We start from the raw sequence: 24,774 nt of genomic DNA on the forward strand, positions 1-24,774 counted from the left end.
CTGTATCTGAAAATTTTAATGTTTCTAATTTATTTTTCTTCTCTGAACAATGTTATTCAAAGCTCTTACTGTAAAAGTATTCTCTTCCTCCATCGTATTAGCATCTAATAAATATTCCTTCTTGTTCTTGTGCAAAAGATATCTTACACGAATTAATCATTAGTGCTAAAATATATACTGGGTGATTTTACTTTAGCATTTGTGCATACTGGAGTCTCGTTAGTAGATTCCAAAGAACAACAGTAATTCAATTGTACATTCCTATATACAAAGTTCTATAAAATATTTACAAGCATATATTTGTGTAGAAATGGTCACAGTAATAGTCCCACACAAGAGATCTCATCAAACACAAGAGTCTCTCCTTCCTCTGCCTCCCCCATATTTCACAGCCTGCTAACTGCTGTTCCCCTGACAACTTATTACATCAGAGGATGCGAACAGAGGAGTAATACCGTGGAATGAAACTGCCCTTACATGAGTTCCAAGCATTTATTTTCTGTTTTCATCTTCCCTATTGTACTTTGGAGAAGCATGAAAAGAACCAAAGTGTCAAAACTGCCTCTGAGAAGTTGATTTTATTTATGTACTTCCGTGGTGAACTACAGAAGAAACGAAGATTATTGCTTTTCGGTGTTATTCTGCAATGCCAGTTAGCGTAACCTTTATACACAGCTTTTAAGATTTCAAAAAGTCTGTGAAAATTCAAGGCAAGTTATAAAAGCTATAGCTATGTTTTCCTTACCATGCATTTATTTTGCATGTGGACTGCACCTTGCTGGCAGATGTCATTGCAAGGTCACTCTTGACAATCTTTGATCACAGCAAGTGGGAGAAGTGCCCAAAGACTGCAGAAAGTCAAATGTCACTCCTATCTTCAAGAACGGCAAGGAGGAGGACCCAGACAAGTACAGGACAGTCAGCCTTACTGTGATGCCTGGGAAGGTGATGGAGCAGCTAATCCTGGAAACCATTTCCAGGCACAAAACCAAAAGGAAATAATCAGAAGTAACCAGCATGAATTCACTAAAAGTCATGCTTGACTAACTTAATGAACTGCTATGATGAAATGACTGCCCTGGTGGATGAGGGGAGAGCAGTGGACACTGTCTATCTGACTTCAGTAAGGCCTTTGACACCGTCTCCCATAAGATCCTCCTAGACAAGCAGTTCATGGAAGAACTGGATGAGCAGACAGTGAGGTGGATTGAAAACTGGCTCACTGTCTGGGCCCAGAGGGTAGTGATCAGTAGAACAAAGTCTAGTTGGAGGCCAGTAACTAGCAGTGTACCCCTGACGTCAATATTGGGTCCAATCCCATTTAACAATTTTGTTAATGATCTGGTTGATGGAGCCGAGTATACCTTCAGCAAGCTTGCAGATGACATAAAACTGAGAGGAGTGGCTGATACACCTGAGGGTCGTGCTGCCATCCAGAGGGACCACAACAGGCTGGAGAAATGAGCTGACAGGAACCTCAGCAACAAGGGGAAGTCCAAAGTCCTGCACCTGGGGAGGAACAACCCTATGCACCAACATATGCTGGAGGCCACCCAGCTGAAAAGCAGCTTGGCAGAAAAGGACCTGGGGGTTCCTGGTAGACACAGAGTTGAACAGGAGCCAGCAATGTGCTCTTGCAGCAAAGAAGCACTAATGGTATTCTGGGCTGCCATTAGGCAAAGCACTGCCAGCAGGTTGAGGGAAGTGATCCTTCCCCTCTACTCAGCACTGGTGAGGCCATACCTGGTGTCCTGTGCCCAGTTGTCGGCTTCCCAGTAAAAGACAGACGTGCACATACTGGAGAGAGTTCAATGAAGGGCCACTGAGATAACTAAGGGAACTAGGGCATCTCTCCTATGAGGATAGGCTGAGAGAGCAGGGACTGTTTAGCCTAGAGAAGAGAAGGCTTGGGGCAAATCTTATCAATGTGTATAAACACCTGAAGCAAGGATGTAAAGAAGAGGGAGCCAGGTTCTTTTTAGTGGTGCCCAGTGACAGGACGAGAAGCAATGCACGCAAACTGAAACACAGGAGGCTCTGTTAGACCACCAGGAAACTTTTTTTTTTTTTTTACTGTGAGGGTTACTGAGCACTGGCATGGGTTGCCTGGAGAGTTCTGGAGTCTCCATCCTTGGATATATTCAAAAGGTATCTAGACATTGTCATGGACAACTGGCTCTAGGTGGCCCTGCTTAACAGTGGAGTTGGACAAGATGACCTCCAGAGGTCCCTTCCAACCTCAACCATTCCTTGATTCTGTGAAGTTATACAAAATCAGGATCTAGATTTGACTGAAATTTCAAAGTCCTTATAATTTCCTTACAGAACCCTAAAGTAGGTCTAAAACATAAATACAAGTCATCTTTGCTGATTTTACTTATGTAAAAATAATAAAATCCTAAGCTCCTACAATTTGCTTCCTCTTAAATTTTGCTCCCCTGCCCACATACTTTTATGTTGTGAGTAAGACTGGATGGAATCCATCTACTGACATCTTAAGACATATTTTATATCTATATAAGATGACAGCCACAATAACTTGCCTGTATTAACCACAGTAACTTGTATCTGTATTAACACTACACCATCAGACGCTATTACTCCTTCTAATCCATGTGAATTACATTTTCCTTAATATTCCCAGCAATAAGGAGCATTACAATTGAAACATATCACCTTGCAAATCATAGAGGTATAGCAGTATTTAGTATTCCTTTGTTTATACAGTCTTGTAGCTGTGTTCATGAGAAATTCCAAATATGGTAAAAAAAAAACAAAACAAAGCAAAACAAAACAAAAATCACAAAAAAAAACCAGAACCGATACTCCTCTTCTTACCAGAAAGTTCAAATACATTCTCCACAGCAGTGGACAATGGGTACCATTTTCACTCTGAACTGCATGTTCGAATAGGGCTACAATTCGATTTGTTAACCCAGTTTCAGGAATAGTAGAATGTATTTCACCAACATCTGCCCTGAAACACAGAAGAAAAAAGAAACCACAGTCCCTTAAACCCAAGCTAAAGGGCCATATCCAGGTAAGAGAGGGTAAAGATCAATGTACTGTCTCTGATCACATAGCACTGTATATAGCCAGGTTTTTGCATTTCATGCTACAAACACTGAATGTCATAAACCAGATTTTTAGCACTTGCTAATATAATCAACACATTTCTAAATAGGAAAATCAGTTCAAAAAAGACAAATGAGGTATTTTTCTGAAAAATTATTTTGAAAAAAAAAAAATGTTTTTTTTTTGAAAAAAAATAATTTTTTTTTTTGAAAAAATAATTTTGAAAAAATAATTTTTTGAAAAAATTATGTTGAAAAATTAACCCTGTCCAACTGGAGGAGGTAATTTCTCTTTGAGTACAATATTCCATTATCGTATGATCTTAAAACACTTATCTTAGCCTTCATTCAAGATCATTTATCATTCCAAGCTTGGCACAGCAGCTCAAATCAAATTCAAGTCTAGGTCAGCAAGCCTTCTTCTGATGCCCAGGCAAGCCTGTTCAAATTTACCGATTGCCTTTGTAAGGCCATACGTTGGTCCTGGATCAAGGCCTAGATTACAACTCTGGATCTCAACCATGATTACAATAATAATTTTCTTTTTCAGCCAGAGATTCAAATCCCCTAAATTCCAGGCATAACACAAAAGCAGGTACGTATTTTTCACCAAAGCATTCATTTCTACCTACAGCTGATACAAACTGGCTTATTTTTGATGCTTGAGCTTGAAGAAACAGCCTAGAGCACTCATGGCAACATCACTTCTGTCTGCATGCACCCTCTTAGCCTGCCAACCTGTTCCACTCACCCTTAACACTTGCTCCTAACTTGCCTCTTTTTCCAAGGGTCTTTGAGGTTATGTTTCCTCTCATCTCATCCTTTGCCATGAGGGGAAATGATGTAATCTACTCTGCATGGAGTCAGACATTTGGAACATTGTACCTCACACTGACTTACATATGCTACTGTTTTACCCTTCATGTTCATTTCTTTAAATGAACTCCATGTACTTAAACAAGCAGAAATACAAAACAGAATAGGAAATAGTCACACATAGTACAGACATTTTCTTAGTTAGTCACAACATCATAAAACATTAGTTTTTATGCACAACTGACAGGCCATTTATCTCTGTTGCAGCAGTTCAGCTCTGCTCTTGCAACATCCAACTTGTCCCTATACAAATATAAACTACAGGAAAGGCTATGCTAGCAGAGAACAATCTGGAAGGGAACTAAATGTCAGAGAAAACCATCATTCTGGAATTTTAACATCAGTTTCCAGTAACTACAATGACAACCTATCATAGTGCCAGTCTGTAATTAACAGTTAATCAATTTACAATCCTCCTTTACATTCTGGGGCTGTAGAATTCTTCCTACAATTTAGGTTGACGTACACTGACAGCTCAGGAATGTCGCTATCATGTATGCATGCCTGTTGCCAGACTGTGGCAATCAAAGCAGTGGACACACCATCATTTTAAAGCATACTGATAATTCTTTAATTTCATCAAGTGTGAATATTGTAAGCTTACAGCTATGTAAAGCTTCCTGATAACGTTTCCCTGGAAATTTCTGTTGCTATGTGCAGATACAAAGAACCTAGCTGCCAATATTATCAGATACGTAGGTAGCAGCGGATAGGTAGCTCCAAGCAACAAGTAGACAACAGGTAGAGACTAAGCTTTAAGAACGAACACATACCTCTATTCCCCAGATCTCCTACCCCTTCCTCCTTTCCCAGTAGCAAAAAGTCTGAGTCCAGACAACACTGCGAATTCAGGAAATTTCCAGCGTCTTCTACCTAGCAACAACCCCATATGAAAACTAAACTCTCAGCTACTCACTATGGAAACAGATCTGCCACAACTGTATTCTGTGATCCAGGAGTAAGGTAGGGCAGTGAGCTCAGTCAGAAACTGCAGTGTAGCTCCATATTACACTCCTTATTGCTGTAGTATTAAAATGCAGCAGTTTCTAAGCTCACAGTGTCTACCTTGGCCATCTAAGCAGGCTCTAAAAATTACTTAAAGAAATGCATACCATCTTCATGTCAGTAGCAAGTAATCAAACACAAAGCAACACACAATCTGATCCAGCAGAAAGGACAGGAGACTATCACCTAAGCCTTCAATTCTATTCAAGATTCTGCCACTGACTTACTCTTCAGTCTTGAACAACCAACCTTCCCTAGCTACAGCTTCTTCATCTGCAAAATAAGAACTATGATAGCATTTTCTCTCCTCTGCTAAGTTATGAGACAGATCAAAAAAACATAATCATAAGGAGCTGCAAGGTATTACCTCTGGACATTCTCAGTGAGTTTTTTTCTCAGCTGCTCTGCTTGGATTGCAAACAGCCATGGCTCTAAAGAGTTAGTAGACCTTGTGACACCATCAAAAAACCTTCGTGCTTTGCTAGCACTGTGAGACTTCCTTTGGATGTGGATGTATGACCTCCAAAGAGATTGGTTGCTAGGATACCTTTTCAGAGCCTCCGTTAGTGCCTCTCGCAGAGGATTCAAAGGATAAACACTAATTTTCATGTGGAATCTGAGTAAATTCGTATGCAGCAGTGTGATAGCTTCAAGAGCAGTGGGAAAATTTTGAATGCCAAAATTCTCTCCAGTATTTTCACATTTCTGTGGACCAGGAGCTTCAAGTTTTTCTGAAGTCTGTGCATATATTAATACTGCAGCATCAATCCCAACAGTCAAATACTGGAACAGTGCATAACAGCCAACCAAGTTAACCAGCTGATTAGCATCACTGACCTGATCCTGATCAGAAACTGGTGTTTTACTTAAATAATCTTGCAGTGCATGCTCATATGTTTTACGAGCTTTCAAGACATTCACAGATAACACTTGTCCACTATAGGGCACATATGGTCCACTTTCAGCCAATTTGGTCAATATATGAACAGCACGTGATATAACGGCTCCTTCTGTACTTTCCAGTAGTTCCACTTCCAGCTGAGCATAAAGCAGACTGAGGCTGCAGAGCTGGGGACTCTTGCATCCTCCTGTCCCTGCCGTGCAAAGAGCTGTGTCAAATACCTTCCTGGCATCATCAATGTTGCCAAGCAGCCATTCTAGGTAGGCATACAGTTTCCAGAGAGATAGGTGGTTTCGGTTGTCAGGTTCTTTAAGGAGATTCTTGGCCAACTTTTTACTCTTCCTCCCTTGTGCTTTCAGTTGCTTCTTATTTTTTGCTTGGAGAAACTGAACTACCTGCAGGGCAGAATAAACAGAACAAATTTTGAGGGGTGGGAGAAGAAAGGAAAAAACCACAACTCACGGCATTTTTTAATTTCATTACTGTATTTGTTTTCATATTGTTCCATATTTCACCACCAGCCAGATCTGTTGCTATTGAGTACTGTAAGTTGTCACAACTGCCTGTTGTCAGCTCCCTCCAACATAGCCAAATTACACAGGCTTATCATTCTTATTCCTGCCACTGCCATTAAGTAATAACAAATTTCACTCTTTTAAAAGGCCAACTGCTCAAATAAAGAGCTGCTAACCTGTAATAGTTGAGAAAAGGAAAATAAATTATCCTGTCTGGCTAGATACAGCTTATGACTAGCACAATTAAACCTCCAAGTAGCTTTTCACAGTGGGGAATGTTCTGACAGACCGATCTGGAGATTGGATAGGAAGATTACAGATCTTCTGGTCAGGTAGTATTTGGGTAAGAGACAGGGAACTTCTCCCTAAGGAAACACAATACTAAACTTTCTGAAGCATTAGGAAGACGACCTGGACTCTCATCCTTCTGTGGGCATCTATTAGAGCATTTTTACTTAAATAAATCCATAGTCAAGTGAAAAGGTGTTATTTCCTTCAATAACACTACAAATGTAACTTGTATAGGAAGTAGTAAGTTTCTTGATAAGGTGCTCTTATCATGGTATTGGGGATTACGCACTTAGAATAGTTTGGTAAAAGCACTTGGCTGACTCACTTGGCCTCCTAAAAAAATTACTTGCATCCATTCCTGTCTAGCATACAATGTATCATATAATAACATTTATCCAAAATTGCAAAAAAAGATTTTGTCACATGTATGCCACTGTGCAACATGTACTAAAGAAAAGGAATATTTATTTTAATTCCATATAAATATTAATACACAAGAAAGCCACTCATCACAAATGTGATTATATGCAGATTCCTCATTACCTTAGATATTTCATACTGTAACCAACAAATGGACAGGTTAGATTTTTCCTTTCCTGAAAATAGCAGGAACAGAACATGAAAAACATTCTGTATGAACTCCTCTCCTTCTTTATAGTGGCCTATGTGATGTCTCCCTCGTAGCATTGTGTCCATGTGACCAATACTGTTGAATCCAGAAAGTGGAAAACTAACAGAAGTCAGTGGCTTTTCATCAGAAAGCACACTCTCAAAGATGTTATTTTCATCCATGGCAATATAGAGGTTGGAAGGAAAGAGTTTACTTGTACATGGAACTCCCAGGAATTGCAAAAATGAGTACAGTAGTTGACGTTGAAGATCTGGATTAGAAAGCTGGATTAAAGATGGTCCAAGATCATCAAACAATACCTAAAAAAAATCCAAATTAAAACAAACTCCATTAATTTATGCAATCAAATAAAAATAGCAAACCTGTAATTCAAGTCAATAAAGATTTATAATTACTATTAAATGGTAACAGAATGTCATTCAAATTAAAAACAGACAAGTTAAACAAGCAATGTGTTCTTCCAGTCAGACTGTAAATCTGCTATCAAGAGATTTCTTTGCCCTTAAGTATCAAAGGCCTCCACAGAAAACTTACACACTAAAGGTCTGAAAGTTATTCTAGCTTAGGCCATTTAACAGATTTTTATTTGAAAATCAATGTCTGGCTTGAACTATCTCCCAAGAAGAAAAAAAAAGTTAAATAAATCCAACTATCTGACTTGAAGGCAACAAACCCTTTATTTAATGCATGTATCTTCTTAAACACAGATTTCTGTGACATTTCCACATACGGATGAGAGAAATCACAGAACAGCAAAGACACACTATTTGCCTAGAGCACCTTCCAAAGTTTACCATGAGCTTCCCATGGATTTCAGAAGTCTCCACATGAAACCTCAGGTAAATTTTGAATTCCACAGAAAGAAAAGAACTTTTTCCAAACAAAGAAAAGAACTACTCCTCTAAAATATCCATTGGCAATAAATTCAAATGAAAGGATAATTCGCCTTATCATCTCCCCTTGTTTTATTATATCACAGTGACCTGTCTTTCTGGATCCTCACAATCTTCTTCAGATTCCTTTTTGGTTTTGTCTGGCCTCCAAGGTAACCAATGCCTTGCTTCTCGAGAATATTCAATATCCAACCAAATATGCCACTTGGGGAGACTTTTATCCTTTATTTCTTGATCCTCATCTATCTCTTCATCATCATCATCATCGTCATCTAAAACCAAATCAAGACATACACACACACAGAATTATAAAAGAAAAACTAATCCACCAAATCTAAAGGCCAAACTTGATATATAATTTAACTACTTTGAAAATGTAAACAGACACAGTGTTAATAAGACAAACACAAGACAGAGCTGAAAAACACAAGACAGAGCTGAAAATTTCCACATCACAGTTCTGGGTTTTGACACCAACTCCGTAGGAAGAGGAGGTTTCCAAACTTTCTGAACCAGTGAATCGGTGTCAGCACTCAAACTTCCTCACAGAGGAGAAAAGAAAACACTGACAGGCTGTGGAACACTTTTATCAACAGCAGTTTGCAAGCAACAGCCAAGAGTCAGTCATCTTTTTGTGAAACTTAGGTTCTTCACTTCATACCCAGACATACAATCTCATATGTGTTCTATGAATTACTCATGTGCATAAAACACTTTGAGAAAACCACTGTGAGTAAAATAATGTTAAACATCACAAACCAAGCTTGGCAATGTTGCTTTAAAATACCTGATATTTTCAACATTTTAATTAATGTGTAATTAAAACAACCAACATAGTTAAACACACACAAAAGGAAGCACTTAACCAAATCCCACTTTTATGATGATCTTTCTGGACTATTAGATACAATTAGTGTATTTTTCCTGTAACAGAAATATATTAATTCTGTGCTGAAACTATGAGCACCTGTAGACTAAGGGAAAGCTGGTATAGATTTTTCAAGTACTTTTTTCTTTCTTGTTGAGGAAAAAAGTCCTCAAAATTTAAGGTTACCTGCACTATTTTATTATTAGTACAAAAATCAGGCCATTTCTATGCCACCTCCAAATTCTTGATCCTGACATTTGCCATTAACTAGGTGAAACACTCCCACTCCCAATTTTTACATTTCAGGTAAAACAAACAGGTGGCAGCAAGATTTTTAATCTCTCTACATTTTTTGTGACCAGTAGCCTCTCCTTTAGTCAGCAACTCACAAAAAATGACATTTCCACGATCTAACCAAAGTTTGAAAAAAATTGACCGTTTTAGAGATTACACTGAATCACAGATTGCACTTTTGGGCTTAACACACATGGGGAAAAGCATTGATATATGTTGGACCTGCCCAAGACTGGCAGTGGTCCTCTCTCTAACCTGAGCCTTCTCAATTTGTGGGCAAAATGTCTATAGCCATCAGCAGTGGAACTGCTGACATCAGTTAAGGGGCAAGGAAATTCCATCTTAATCCACGGACAAGGGAAGCGCAGGATCATTTTTCACTCTCTTTGTTTACTAAAAGCAGAACCAAACTTGCTTCATTAGAGTTGCTACAGCAGCAGGAACAACAAAAGCAGGGACAGCTCATCTTTGGTCAGATACATTCCAACCCCCTGCTTCCCTTCAGGATGTATCTGTTTGAAAAATAGTCCTTGATATTAACGGTAGCACTGTAGACCAGAAGCCATGTGGACTAAGCAGCAGGGAGGCATCTTCTACATCCCTGCTCACCCAGAAGCACTCCAGCCAAGTGAAGATGCAATTCCTTCAATTTTCTACATCATAAAGAGAAAGGAAAGGTTTTCCTCTTATTTCTACTATATATTTGCTATAAGAGAGTGAAGTTTGATTCTGGAAATAGAATCATTAAGCAAGGAATCCCTGAGGCAACTGTCATCTAATACTATAATCCCACCTGGTCTACCAATATGATGAAAGGGTCTTAAGGGAAGTAGCTTCCTTCCACTTTAGGTGGGCATGGGTCTCACACCTTTAGTCTTTTCAGCACAGGGTGGAGGATATGCCATCCTCTCCCTTAATTCTCATCCCTAGGAAGGGCAACAAGATTCCATAAACAATATCATACACTGAACACTCAACACATGCTTCTCCTGTGAAGTGTGAAATACTTTATCTTAATCTTGGTAAATATTTTCTAAAACTTGCATGCAAAAACATGAAAAGAAACAGCTTGTATCATTCTAATCAAAATGTTTAGAAGAACACATGGGCATACAACTACACATATTGACATAGGCATACCAGGCTTAAGAGCAATCCAGCCACCCTTTTCTTGTTGATGCATCCATGCCTTCCAGCCTCTTGCTCCTTTTTCTCCAATTCGTGGTTCTCCGCTATCCCAAAAGGGTTCAAAGAATTCCACCTGTTGTTTCGGGCAGGGACAACCGAAACAAAACATAGAAAAATCATTTTTGCTGTTGTACAGACACTACCTGGCTCAACTTAGGTCTTCCAGACCCTACAATCACTTATCTGGGTGCAACTTCTGTATCTGAAGACTGACAGATGCTGCTTAAGGATCAGCAGGAACAACTGAGTACTTCAATTATGCCTGTGGCATAGCAGGACTGTCATCAGCTCTTCTCATGAATATAAAGAGTGTTTTTAAAAGGCTTTAAAAAGCCCAAGACTTTTGTATCTAATGTCCTACACAGATCCTTCAAGGATAAGGATCCAAAGTCCCCAAGACATGGCTTTCAGAAACCAAACCTCCCCTTCTCCCTCTCTTCCATGGGATCATGAAGAATTTGGCTAATGGAATGTAATTCTGATAATCATATACCTATGGTCCAATCAAATTGTTACAGTTGGACGTAAATATGACTGGACTGAGGACAAGAGGAAAAGATCAGTAAGGCCTTTCATCTCTCAGGTTTCAGGGTGGCCAACAACTTCAGGGCACTTTCCAGTGAATCATAAGTCCAGGGTTCTAGTCCTGACTTTGTCACTGCCTGTATGCAATCTGTCATCTTTAGATTCATCAATTTCTCCCCTGCTTTGCGTACACTTAGGTCTAAGGCCGTCTCTCTCCTATTATATGCTTCTGCTGTGTACCAAACCTTGGCTTGGGCATTGAGATATGACTGTTAATACTAGTATTAACAATAAAATTTACTCTAAGAAAAATCAAGCATCAACATATCAGAACATGCAGGGCTTACAGTAACTGCAAAATCTAATTCTGCTCCTCATGGATTTATTCTTTGCTCCAAGTGAGAAAGTGAACTGTGAGAACAGTACGGAAACAAGTAATTCAAGACTGAGTCATAACGCTTCTGTAAGAGGGCAGAATGTGTGATCAACTGTAAATCTGGCATTTTCCTATTTTCAAGAACTGTACTTTCCAATCTAAACACTGTTCTTTTAAACTGAGGTTCCTCTGTATCCTGCTTTCTTAGGAGTTTTTTTAAACACTACAGATAATCTTGCAGTTTTTCAAATGACTGGAAGTATAACTTGAGCTTTATCTGTGTAACTATACCAAATCTCCCATCCTACATGATAATGATGATTGAACTCTAAACTTTTGGCTCTTGAAGAGGACAGCACTATTATTTAAACTACAAGATTGCTCCACTGGTAGGCAACAGCATTAATCTAGAGAGCAAAACTTGGAGTCTCAGTAGTGGTTGCTGGGGAAGGAGGTGAGGTAATAGAAGGAAATCCAATTCCATCTTTAATTAGTAAAAAAGAAACATGAAATGATTATCATACTTCTATCATGTACAGTAGAAGCAGCCATTTGGCATGCAGTTCCAGAGGACCCACAAGTGTTTTTCCAAAAAGCAAGCATCACCTTGAAGAACTGCAAAGTAAGTTGCCATTCAAAATATTTCCATGTGTCCTTAAAAAATCATCAACATTTTTCTGTTACAGCATTCTCTGTAATACACAAGGACATACACCCATTTAAATGGAAATTGATACCTGTCCCCTTGTTGGCAGATCTTTTACACTGTCAGGTTTAAAGAAGGTGAAGTCAATCAGAGCCTGAAACAGAGACACTGCTTTCTCAGAATGGCCAGCCTGTCTCAGAAAGTGGCACTGCTGAATAAATATAGCTGTAAAGTAAAGAAGATAAAATTTTAATATTTCAAATAAATTTTGTTGCAAAGTATTTTATTACAGCCCACAAATATACAGCAGACATACATGAAGTGCTGTAGAGCATAATTGTTTTGCAACAGTATCAAAGTCCAAAACACAGGAAGTAACTAGCATAAATGCATGCCAAAATTGTTGTAGTTTAATTAATTTTAAGACCTCCCACTTTAAACGTGCCAAAGAAATAACTTTTTATTCATGCCATACATGCACCATCCTTGTTGATGAATAAAAGTTATACGCAATGGTCCCAACTTCAGTTTATCCAGCATCTGTCAGAGTGGGTCATAGTCCTCTTTGAAGATCCCAGGCATTGTTACAATTCACACAGTAAACATTTACAACAAAAATCCTTTTTGTCTCATTTTTGCATTACATAGTTACACTGGTAATATGTTGGGAATACACCACTTTCATTCCAACTGTCATTCCCATCTTATTTTCCTTTACATAAGAACTCAGCTAAGAGAAGACCGGTCTTTTGGTCAAAGTATTACTACTTGAAAGTAGAGAAGAGTCCTATCCCTTGCTCTTCAACAAATTATTTCTGTCATCAGTGCCATATCCCTACCAAACACTGAGCCTCAAGTCTCATCTTAAAAAGGGAACCAAAGTCCCAGTTTTTCTATTCATATATTTGCAACAAGAATCTTAAATGAAAGAGCTGGAGAAATAACAGGTATCATAAAAACATTTATTACTAGGCAGTTCAAGTACATTTCAGAGATATTCCATCACTCCAAATTACACTCAAGTCTTAACAAAACAGTGGCTGTTCAAAAACCAAGTTGCTTTAAATTATCATCTTAATTGGCTTGCAAAAAAAACCCCAAACCCATAAATCAAGGCCTAAGTAGTTCATTGGTAGTTTTGAAAACAGTTCTTCAAAAACTATTGTTTCTTCACTAAATGCATTGGCTTTGGAGGGTTTTAAACAATCAAAATATTTAAGTGTCTAGATACACACATGTTACAACATAGGTTAGCATCAATCTCTTCTAATGATCATCTTATTTTTTAATACTAAGAAGTGGCAAATTATTTACTCCTTATACCTGTATTCAGATTTACATCAGATGTGTGCACATAAAAAATTGAATTCAGCTAGAATATACAAACTAGACATTTCATCTGATTTTCCTGCAAAGCCAATGATTGTTTCTGATAACAAAGACTCTGAGATTTCTGAAGACATTTAAACAACAAAAATATGTTTAAGTATCTAATAGAATCTTCCAAAGTATTTTCACCAATTTAGGCACTGTGTCCAACTGACACTGAAAAAGTGGTCCTTTCCTAGTTTCTCAGCTTCAGGCAGATGAACTTTCATTAAAATAGTCTGAATGTAGTGAATATCTCATCAGGACTTGTGCCAAACTGGAGCCAAAAATAAATTACAGCATAAGATTTTCTACATGATAAAAAAGATATTTGAAGAAATGCAAAGATCAGCATTTTCTCTGTGCTAAAAGCTGAAAACAGCATTAATTCAGTCCATGATGCTAAGATAGTTCTGCAGCTGAACTGACCTAAAGGTTAAGGATGTTTCTCCCCAACCAGTAGGTATAATTTGAAAAATAGGACTCCCTTTCCACAGCAAAATTTGAGAATGCTTACCTTCATCTGCTTTATATTATCAGTTCCTAGTAAATTTAAAATGTTACAAATTATCTCAAAATTTAAGTAAAAACTTATCTATAATTTTAAATTAACTTTACCTGCTTTCTTAAATGTCATGTTTTAAAAAAACACCCACCTATTTCCAAATAGATAGTACAGCATACTGAATTGAACACTAGATGGCACAGTCCACCACTATTTAAAATTAGCTCTTACACTTCGTCATTAGCAAAGGACAAAGATTGAACATGCAAGCCTACTATACATCCACACTGCTACTCACCTCATAATTAATTTGTGAAACTCTTTGTATATTTATCTTAATGAACAATTTGGTAATCTTCCTAATAAGTACACTAACAGTTCAAATACAGCCCAAGAATTAGGTAGTTGAGTCACTAAAAAAAAAAATAATCTCAGATCAAGAAATTTCTTCACTCCTATCACTTGAATTCCAAAGAGTGAAAAAAACAAAATAAAAAAAAAAAACAAACCAAACCCCAAAACCTTCATCAGTGTTCATAAACAAATCACTATAGTCTTAATGCAGAACAAGACATTAAGAATGGAACAGAAACACAAAGTTGAGTTCATTTTCATTTTAACCTATCTATAGACATTGCCGGCAAACAAGTACTTTTAAAAACGTCAATCAATCTAATACAGTTAACTAGTTAAAGGAACTCCATTTAAAAAAAAAAACAAATTTCTCATAACAGTTGACAAACAGTATTTAATGAGTCAAATATGTTCTGTGCAGGGAACCAAAAAGAAAGAAAAACCTTCTTACTTGAAAATATAGATGTTGCATAAAACAATTGTCCTAAGAACCATTCATTGTGGTTACTGTACAAAGTGACTGAAGTGTTGGAAATCAGAGATAGCAGAAGCAATTAGAAGCTATCAGGCAGTACAATATCCACCTGCCAGCACAGGATTTTTCCTTTACAGCACTTTTTCCAGTGCTTGATCCAAGATGAATCAACCAAAGACCATAAGAGATATGAACACCTGAAACTAATTTGTAACCCAGCATCTCAATCTTTAAGTCCAGACTGGATATTGCATAACAGATAGCACCACTGCTCAAACAGGAGTTAGAGGAAAAATAGAGGTTCCTTGGACTATGCCACACATGAAGAAATGTGGACTGCTTTATAATAGTCTCCTCTAAGATTTAAAACAAATTTTAAAAGGAAAAAAAACCCCAAACACATTCATGGTGACACTAGTATTTCCCCCCTCCTCAGTGTAATAATCACAATGACCCCCCACCCCGAGGTAGAGAAGCAAAATTGAAATGGGATAGGTTAAGTCATTTAGCTCCAAATAAATTTAAAGCCCATGCCAGAACTGAGCATGAACTCGTTTCTTCCCTGGATCCAGACCACCATCCTAACCATCTCACTAGTTTTCCTTCCAGGGATAACTATATAATATATCATAAATGGTAGATATATGCACACAAGAAATACAAAGGGCATAACCACATGGTATTACAGTTTAGAATTCTCCATCTACGAACTGGGATGCTCAAGAAAATTTCACATCAGACTTTCTATGTCCCTTCTCTTTTCTGGATGAAAGTAATTAACTATAAAATTTTTGAACAAAAGATAATTGTTTCTTTCACAAGCCAATCTTTTTTCCTTTTTTTAAATAAACATTTTTAAAAGGTAAAAGCGTATCTCAGCTATTGGCTGCAATTCTCCAATCTTGACGCTTGTACTGTAAACTGATAAGCACATTAGACTGTACTGGATGTTATATCACAAACTACCCTGGGGAAGGAAAGCATCTGCTATATCTGTATTTGGTTGGAATATCTACTGTAATTATCAGCCAAGAAATCAGGATGCCAGGCATTTCAAAGAGAATAAAAACTTCCTGTAGTACAGAGGAAAGTCTATTCTTATAGGGAATGTAGTCAACTCCTACAAAGACCATTCTGACCATAACACGAAATAGAAAGAACCTTACCTAGCATAGCTTCTTCTGTGCCAGGCAGTAGAGGATGTGAAACCATGCTGCCATCCTGTACAGCTGCCAACGTAGTCAAACATTTTCCATAGAGACTATTGATTTTTGAAACAGAAAAGGTAGTGAACTGACTTTGACAGAACAGGAGATATTTCTTCCACAGCTCTGGATTATTGGGATGTAAGAAAATTAGCTTCTGCCATTCTTTGATTAAAGCTGGTGGTTCCCAGAATTCTGTGCAAAGCTTCAGCCTGGCAAGTTTCAGATCAACATTACTTGGATTGCTTTCAATTGCCCTCTCTAAAATAGCCAGTTTCTTTTCTAAGATTAACTTCAGTGATTTTCTTCTTACTTCCTGCTCTCCTTTACTGGCATAAGGGCTAGGTCCTCTCATTAATTCATCCTTAAAACAAAAAGAAAAATCATTACAACATTAGAAAGAATCATCACGAGAATGCTGACATTTGTGAAGATGAATTAACAGCTCATTCTTCACCTATAGAAGATATACACTCCTAAACAAATTAAACTACAATATAACGTTCATGTATTTATTGTTTACAATAAGCAACTAGGTCTGTCAGACTACATACCTGAAAGGAAACAAACTCCATCCAAGCATTAATATCTCTTGGGTTTTCTCTGACTTTCTTGTTATGTTCTTCCACTTTTGTCATTAGAATGGAGTTAATGTTTATCTCAGGCTCTTGAATTGTTTGCTGCGTATTTACAGGCTCATAGTCTGTATTCTTGCACCCTTTTCCTTGTAGCCACACTGTAGTTGATGGATCATAAATCCCAAGAGGATTCATGTCTGTTGTGTCAGAAGGATCATCAGTTTCCATTTGGAAAACTGGTATAAAAGCAGTTGGGTCAGATGGAGAACTCTTATTGCAAACAGGAATCCCATCTGTGTTCAGCATCTTCACATTGTTCTTTGTGAAATAGCGCTCAGGTCGCCTCTGTAATTGCTTCCTTTTTGATGCAGAACTGTCCCAAGTTATACACTGTTTCTTTGCATCTATGCCAAGACAGGAGTCTCCTCTCCTCTTATATCTTAGAAGGAAAATTACAATTAAACATGTTCTAAAATACCTGTTAGAAAAGATACCTCCCCTTTGCAAGAAAGCATGGAAGAAGTATTTTAATTCAAATTGACCCAAATAATGTATGCACAGACCTTCAAAAGCATAAGAACTTGGTAACGTTCTCATTATTTAAGACTTCAATTTATTTATTTTTTCAGTGCAATCACAACTTTTATTATCATACTAAGCTTCCTCCGAGTTCAACAGTATCTGTCGTACTCAGCAGAAGAAAATTTTGTTTTCCTCCTATCATTTTAACCCTCCAAGACAGATCTGGAGAAAGAACAACAGACAACATTATTTAAGGCTATTTAGATTAGGTTCTTTTAAACTGAAAAATCGGACACCAGTAGTTCAGTCTGGTAATATCTTTCTGTATCCCTAAGCCTCTATGCATTTTACATGCCAAGAAGTGGGGTGGAGGGGGAGTGGAGAGGAAAAAGAGACCAGGTTCATAAAGCCCACAATAATCCTGTGGATTAAGAAAGGAAAATACCATCTTAAAATATTACCAAGAATGTCATTTCAGTGACAGACGTAGTGACATGCAATGCTAAAATAACATTTTACATCTCAAACGATAGCTGACAATCCAAGATGGCAGAAAATTGGAATGGATTGTAACCAGGCAATTTTACTGCAAAGGTATCTACACCACAAAATTAAAACCCATAAATCCTCCCTCCTACACAAATAATTACTTTTTATATATAGTAAACAATTTTCCTTGAGAATATCAAGAGGTAAGTGTACACACATAATGCACAAGCCCAGCATAGGCTCCTTTAGATGGGCTTCTCCATTAACGCAGGGAAATGTTCTGAACAGTCATCATAGTACTAGTAACCCACTAAGGATGTTGAATATACGATTTCCTCTATACTCATTTGAAATGTAGTAATGCATGAGATAGATACCCTTTAGTATAATGTCTGGGTGATCTAACAGAGAATCTGTTTGCTAAGTACCACCTGTATGGTTTGGTTTGGGTTTGGGGTTTTTTTTGCAAGGATATCAAAACTATTCAAGTAAGCAAACCTCTTGACAAATCTAGTATGAAATAATCAGTACTTTCATTTCCCTTTCAGACACAGAGCCAGAACAACAGAGATCAAAAGGGGCACTCACCCAAAGATGATCTTTAACAGAACCTGGGATTTCTGACCTCAAAATCATGCTTTTGAATCTACCCCACGCTGCCACCTCCAGATGGCAGTTCTACAAATTCAGATGCCTGCAGTCTACTACTACACAGAGAATGTTTTTAGCAAAAATGAAAATCATGCACTTTATTCCCATTGTTTCATGGCATCTTTTGCCTTTTAAGATATTTATGCCCAATGCGAAGTCAAATATTTTAATAAACTATTCAGTTACCTTATTTTCTCATCTTCTACATAAAAATTTCAAAGCCAGTCTCAAGTTAAAGATTCTTGAGATAGTGACTCTGTGATAGTTTGAATACCAATAGAAACCAACATACTGTACCTTGCTATGTCCCCTCGATACAGGGATTTGTAGGCCCAGTTTGCAGGGTCTGGTTTCTTGTCTATTCTGAAGGTTTCTGCCGTGAAAGCCTGGATATCATCAAGCCAAACAAAGCGACTGCTGGTAAGATTTGATGTTTTCTTATCTAGACTGCAGAAAAGGAGAAGTAGTATATTCTAAGCATTTGTGCACATATTCTAGGCATTTACAAAACCCAGGAGACATTGTGTTTTTATAGTTCATAATAATTTAATTTACTCAAAGTCATGGTACATGATCCATTATTGCAAAGTCAGTCGCACACTCAAAAAAAACCCTGAAAATACACTAATAGGACCATCAAAGCAAAACACAAACACTCCTTTCACTTCCAAAAATTGGATTCGCTATTATGAAAGGTAATAACCAGATTTAACCAATCAATTGCTTGGCAAACTATAATCTAAAAGCCATATATCACTACTTCCAAAATTTACTTTTGTCTTAGTAAGATGCTACAATTAAGAAAAAGAGGTTAATCTACAAGAGAATTGTGTTGATTAGCTGTAATTATATCCATGCATTTGATAAAACAGTGCGCATCAAAGTGGTTTATGGATTACAGCTGTGCAAATGAACTTCAGTGGAAGTTGCCACATGTCTCTGAACTGTAGACAACTCTGAACTTCCAATGTGAATTCATGTTACAAATATGTAACTTAGTAAATGAGTTTTATAGTCTTAAGAAGCTTTCTAAAATTTCACAAGACCTATTGTATTTAGAGCAATTTTCTGGTTCAGGTTTCAAAAGCAGTACCCTGAAAACTCAATATTCTCTCAGTATCAACAATTTATGGAAAGAAGTAAAAATAGATACCCTGGAAGAACTTCAACCCTTTCATTTGGGCAATGCACTAGCTGGTTGGCCCAGCGTAGCAAACAGCTGATGAACCAGGTTCAGCACGTAAGTCCGTTCCATCCAAACCAGACACCCTTCCACCAAAGACAAGAGTGACTGGGCAGAGCAGAATGGTCTTAGCATCCCAATGATTTTTACTGTGCTTCCTCACAGCCAAGTAAGCCTTAGCCTCCACAAGCCAACAACACAGTCTTCATAAGGGAGGAGGTGAGTATGGCTAGAGGCATCAGACAACACCTCCAGTACCACTGCCATTCTTCCACAGAGAAACAATGTTAAGATTCCCTTGACATAGACACATGCCCACAAGCCTGTGCTCTCAGCTCCTGGTTAGTCTGCCTTGGGAATAGTAGTAAACTGGGGGAAGGTCAAGGACTGTCTGGACTACACCCAGCTGTAACAACAATTCCTCAATGTCACCAAATCCTCACTCTGTCCCCAGGAGCAGCTGCAATGCTGTGAATTAGAGCCAGAGCTGCTGATGCTAAAGAAAAAACAGGTACAAGGGAATCGGAGAGAGGCAAAATGGCTGCTCAAACTAGCAAACATTATGAGAAACAGGGAAAGGCAACTTACACAGCCAGTTAGATTGGGCCACTTTGAATGAAATGATCAAAAGCCAACAGACTGAGAAAAGCACAGCTAGGTATGCCAAAGTAGAATACTCAGTGCATTCACAGAACCTCTTTTACTGCTCAAAGATCACACTAGTCACTACATACCTATTTTTTCTTGTTCCATAAAAAATGACACCTCCACTAATTACACAGCACTTTAGAGCTCCTGGAGTTAACAAAAAAGGTCTAGCAAAACAATTTCAATTCTTCAAATACCCATCTAGATGTACCATTACCAAGAAGTATGAAGCACACAGCATAGAGCAATAAATGGGTGGACATGAAAGAAATGTTAAATCCTACAACAAACTTTGTCTTAATATGAAAAAAAAAGGAAATGTTAACTCTGTGAGGAGGAAGTTATATTACAAGGCAAACACAGCTGTATATTTAGTCTTTTGCACTAATGGAGAATAATGTTTAATGCAATCCCTCTCCAAACTCTCCCAAAAGAAGAACCATGAAAGGAAGCAAGATGCTTACAAAAACTCAACATAAGCCTCTACGTCTCTAAAAATATATTTCATTACCGCCATACCATGCTTTGTTCTGCAGAACAGTACTTCACAGAATATTTTAGTCACAGTTTTTCAGATATGATTAAACAAGTGGTTCTAATTCTATTTTCATTGCTTTGAATGCACGTTTAGTCATATACAGCTCAGAAAACAATGACCCACCAGTGGTAAGAATTTAATTCATAAAGTTGAAGAGACAAGTACAAGAACACAATGAATTTACATCTTGCATAATATTAATAAATACATACATTGCTGCTCCTTCCTTTTCATGATTTCTGCCACTTCCTTCGGCTTTGTCCTTGATGTGCTTAATGTCCCGGTCCGATTCACTGCTACTGGAGTCGCCTTTTGTTTTCTTTTTTGTCTTCTTATAGTTGTGATGCTTCTTCTTTTTCTTTTTCCTTTTCTTACTTGACTGTTTCAGACTCTCATCTGTATCACTTTCCCCTGACAACTCTGATTTTGAGGTAGTCCTGCTTGGAAACAAGTACATAAATCTATACATACCTATATATCCAAGTAGTAAAAGTGTAAAGAAATACCACCATAAGAAAGTTCAGAATCATTTTACCTTTATTCTCCCTGTATTTTTGGAGAACAGAACTAGCAGAAACTTATACAATGAAAGTGATATAAGTCTGCATTAAATAACAACTATATTTTTTCAGCTGCTGGAATTACTGACAACCAGTCTTAAAGTTTTAATTGTCAAAGGCATTTTGATGTGTGATCTGTATAAATATCCATCTGTTATCATCACCAAATTAAAGAAGATGACTGAGCTGATAAAATTTCCTAACTTCGCTAAGACAACTTAGGTCAAGCTAAAAGGATAAGAAATCTTTCAGGGTGACCTGCAAAAGAAAAGATCTGCACTTTTATTCCTTGTTTCTTTATGATTTACATAAGAAATATCAAAAATATACTTTTAAAATCACTTCCAGATTAGAAATTCAAGTCTCACCAATCGAGGAACAATTTTTGATGGCTACTGAATTAATGTTATCATGTAATATAATGTAGTAACAAACACTACATGCAACACACAACTGACTTACTGAGAGATCACACAACGGACAAATAGTTTCAGCAAAACATGTGTATATCACTGTACATACCACATACACTCCCATACTTAATATTCAACTCAAATAATGGAGGTCTTCTCTAACACTTAATTAAAGCACAAGCTCTTTTTAAACAGTTTTTCTGGAATCTTTCAGTAAAAGACAGGAGTGACAAGTCTCAGTGTTCCTTATATGTCAATAAAAGAAAATGCAGCATTTCAGAAGCAAGGCACCTCAAAAAAAAAAAAAAAAAAAAAAAAACTTACACAATTGAAGGCACTAAGAAAAAAAGAAGCCATGGGAGAACCATCAGCAGGGCTTTAAAACAAACATACACACACTCCCCCAAACCAACCCCCCCCCAAAAAACACCAACTAGTTTTTATTGAACTGAGAACATACACTATTAATAGGTGAAAGATCAAACATTTCTCTGTACACTGTTTTTTGACAAATTCTTTTTCAAATAGTAGTTATGATGGGTTTACTATGTCATTCTATCTGAATGGTAATTTGTAAATTCCTTAGTTTTATGACATTAAAGTCCTGAAAAGATTTAAAGACCTATAAACAGAATATATGACTGATAAACAGAACAGTGATTGCATTTCAATCACACAATACGTGTAAATGTAAGAATAAGCATACAAAAAGATGTATTCAGCTGTGACTGTTATTATAAAGACATTCTCTATCATGACCACCAACAGTCATTGTAAACACAGAAGCTTGTATCAAATTAAAAGTGACTAAGTTTTTGAACTTGGCAACTGCAACTTGATTCCATTAATTATTAAGCGCTAGTTATAGTGTAGATAAGCTAAGTAGAGCAACTATTCTAGTGAAGGTATTAAAACTAGTTCTTCAGCAAACATGGCTGCTTAAAGCTCATTTTTATAAAAGAATATAATCACCCTCTTCAGTGATCAGCATGTTCTACACAGCTGCACAACTTGATACATGTAATATTTCATTAATTCAAATCTTCAACTAGTTTTTAAGAAGTAAAAAACTTGACTGTGAAATGGCTGATTGAACTGGTTTTCACAGAGAAATCACAAAGATGATGCTTAGTCGTTACATTATTTCAAGGGTCACTTAGGACATTCAAAAGCTAATGAAGAATCATGATCACTCGGTTCCCTTTCCATTCCGAAATAACAATGATTTAAGTGCAGCTGTGAGAAAAAGAAAATGGGAATGTAATTGCATAAGTGTAATTTCTCATTATTTTAAGTTAAAGGACATGGAAGCATTATTCATACTTTTATATATGACTCAGTTCAGGCCTTTTTAAATACTGAACAGTGGAATGAAAAGCAGCCCTAAAAGCTCCTGATTTTGGTCTCACATAGCAAAAGATAAGCAGGACAAAAGAAAGAGGCTATTTTAAAAGATATCTAAGTATATTCTACCTTATTAGTGGTGATTTTTCAGGGATGAGATTTGCAACTTCCGTAGCACGCTGATGCAGTAATAGTGCATCTTCCGTAGAGAAGCTTGGGTTACTAAGCCAGTCCAATTCTGCAGGTAAAGAAAAGTGTGAAATCAATACAAATTACCTTGCTGTGCTTTTTAAAGTTGGGGGTTAGTCTAGTCAGCAGACAGCTAAATTTGCGGCAAATGTCACTAAGTCATGTGTAAAAATTAAGCATATCAGAAAGCAGTCCATGAAATTTCCATTTAGTAGAACACTAGGTTGTAATGAGGTAAAATATTTAGGAGCTGGAATCTTCCCCTGACATGAATCTAAGCTTTAAAAGAACCCACTATATAATAATACTGAAAAGTTCATACTGAAAGCAGATAATATTTCATACACCGCTATATACTTTAAAAAAACCCAAGTCTGTCCAATATTAATTTTTACCATGTAAAAATTCTAACTTTACATATTTATATGTAGTATAAATGTTATATATGCATAATTATATAAGATCTTCTAATGTATCTTCATATATTTATATTAATTATAATTATTCTATACAATATATAATATATATTTACATATTTAAAGAGTAAAATTGAAACAATTACAGAAGGGCATAATTAAATTAAAGGTGTAGTTAATGAATGCAATACAACTTACGCAAACTTACAAAAAATGTACTTTACTCACTGCATGGAAAATATTTTTAACACGATTTTATTGATAGGAACACCCACTACTGGTAAGAATCAGAGAATCATAGAATGGTTTGGGTTGGAAGGGACCTTAAAGATCATCTAGTTTCAACCCCCAAGTGTTTTATACAAGGTCAAAACATGTCACTGGATTCTCTAACCACCAAAATACCATTAGACCTTCAAATATTGTGAAAAAAGGCTAATTGATGCTATTTTTGATAGTCAGCATTAAGCATTCTGCATCTAGACCTCAGCCATTTCAGTCATCAGATAAGATCAGATACTGACAGGTTATGGAGGGGGATTTTTTTGCCGTAATTTTACTGATACTAAAACTTCTATAACCATTTTCATAGAGATTTCATTTCTAGAAATCTTTTGAGTATGTGACATTTTCTAACATATTAAACAGCAAATGTTATTTCACATAAGCACAGAATTTAACAGCATCCTCTCTGGTGCCAGACCACAGGAGATAACAACAGAAGGAACAAATTTGGTCTCCCTGCCTGTTCTCCATGCTTTTTACAACCATTTTTGCCTTGCTGTTCTTCCTGTCACACTCTTGTCTTTGTGCTTGTGACTCCACTGACCTCTAATCCTTAAATAGCATGAACTCATTGTCCACCAAGCCATACATCTCTCCTCCTCCTGAAGTATTTCTTTCAGAAATAGCTCTTCATACCAAAATTCTTTCTTCTGTCTCATGTCTCTGAATTGTTGTCCACAAAAGGATTTAAAATGGAGCAGGCCGCAAAACAGTTTGTTAAACTAAGTTAAACCCATCAAGAAGTACATCCAATCAAGCAAAACTCCACTGTGCATTTCCCAAAAGACTGCCCCTGCTACCAAAGACCAAAGGCTCCATGGGGAGGGCCACCTTCCCTGGTTCATCTTGAACCTCCTTCAACTCTGTGCAGAGGAGAACCCACAATTTGTGGCACTGTCAGGACCAAAACACACCTTCCCATGAGCGCCCCAACCAATACACTGCAGAACGCTGCCAGGCACCACTTT

The 24,774-nt window shown here is 37.2% G+C and overlaps 1 protein-coding gene across 5 annotated transcripts in view; it reads right to left on the reverse strand.

Annotated features, from left to right (window-relative positions):
- Positions 1-24,774, reverse strand: part of NRDE2 (NRDE-2, necessary for RNA interference, domain containing) — a 33,979-nt gene that overhangs the window by 3,203 nt on the left and 6,002 nt on the right. For 2 of the 5 annotated variants that reach the window (XM_049828886.1, XM_049828888.1), the window contains exons 2-12: positions 23,046-23,154; positions 20,812-21,039; positions 18,528-18,677; positions 16,545-17,007; positions 15,952-16,354; positions 12,175-12,308; positions 10,489-10,609; positions 8,277-8,458; positions 7,206-7,592; positions 5,323-6,251; positions 2,839-2,977 (exon numbers count right to left, since the gene is read on the reverse strand). In XM_049828886.1, coding sequence (XP_049684843.1) covers positions 2,839-2,977; positions 5,323-6,251; positions 7,206-7,592; positions 8,277-8,458; positions 10,489-10,609; positions 12,175-12,308; positions 15,952-16,354; positions 16,545-17,007; positions 18,528-18,677; positions 20,812-21,039; positions 23,046-23,154 — 3,245 coding nt within the window. Of the gene's footprint in view, positions 1-2,838; positions 2,978-3,328; positions 3,514-5,322; positions 6,252-7,205; positions 7,593-8,276; positions 8,459-10,488; positions 10,610-12,174; positions 12,309-15,951; positions 16,355-16,544; positions 17,008-18,527; positions 18,678-20,811; positions 21,040-23,045; positions 23,155-24,774 lie in introns of those variants that run through there. The other 3 variants (XM_049828887.1, XM_049828889.1, XR_007509621.1) reach the window with 3 other exon arrangements.

This window comes from Accipiter gentilis, chromosome 25 (assembly GCF_929443795.1).
Source record: "Accipiter gentilis chromosome 25, bAccGen1.1, whole genome shotgun sequence".
NCBI classification, from domain to species: Eukaryota; Metazoa; Chordata; class Aves; order Accipitriformes; family Accipitridae; genus Astur; species Astur gentilis.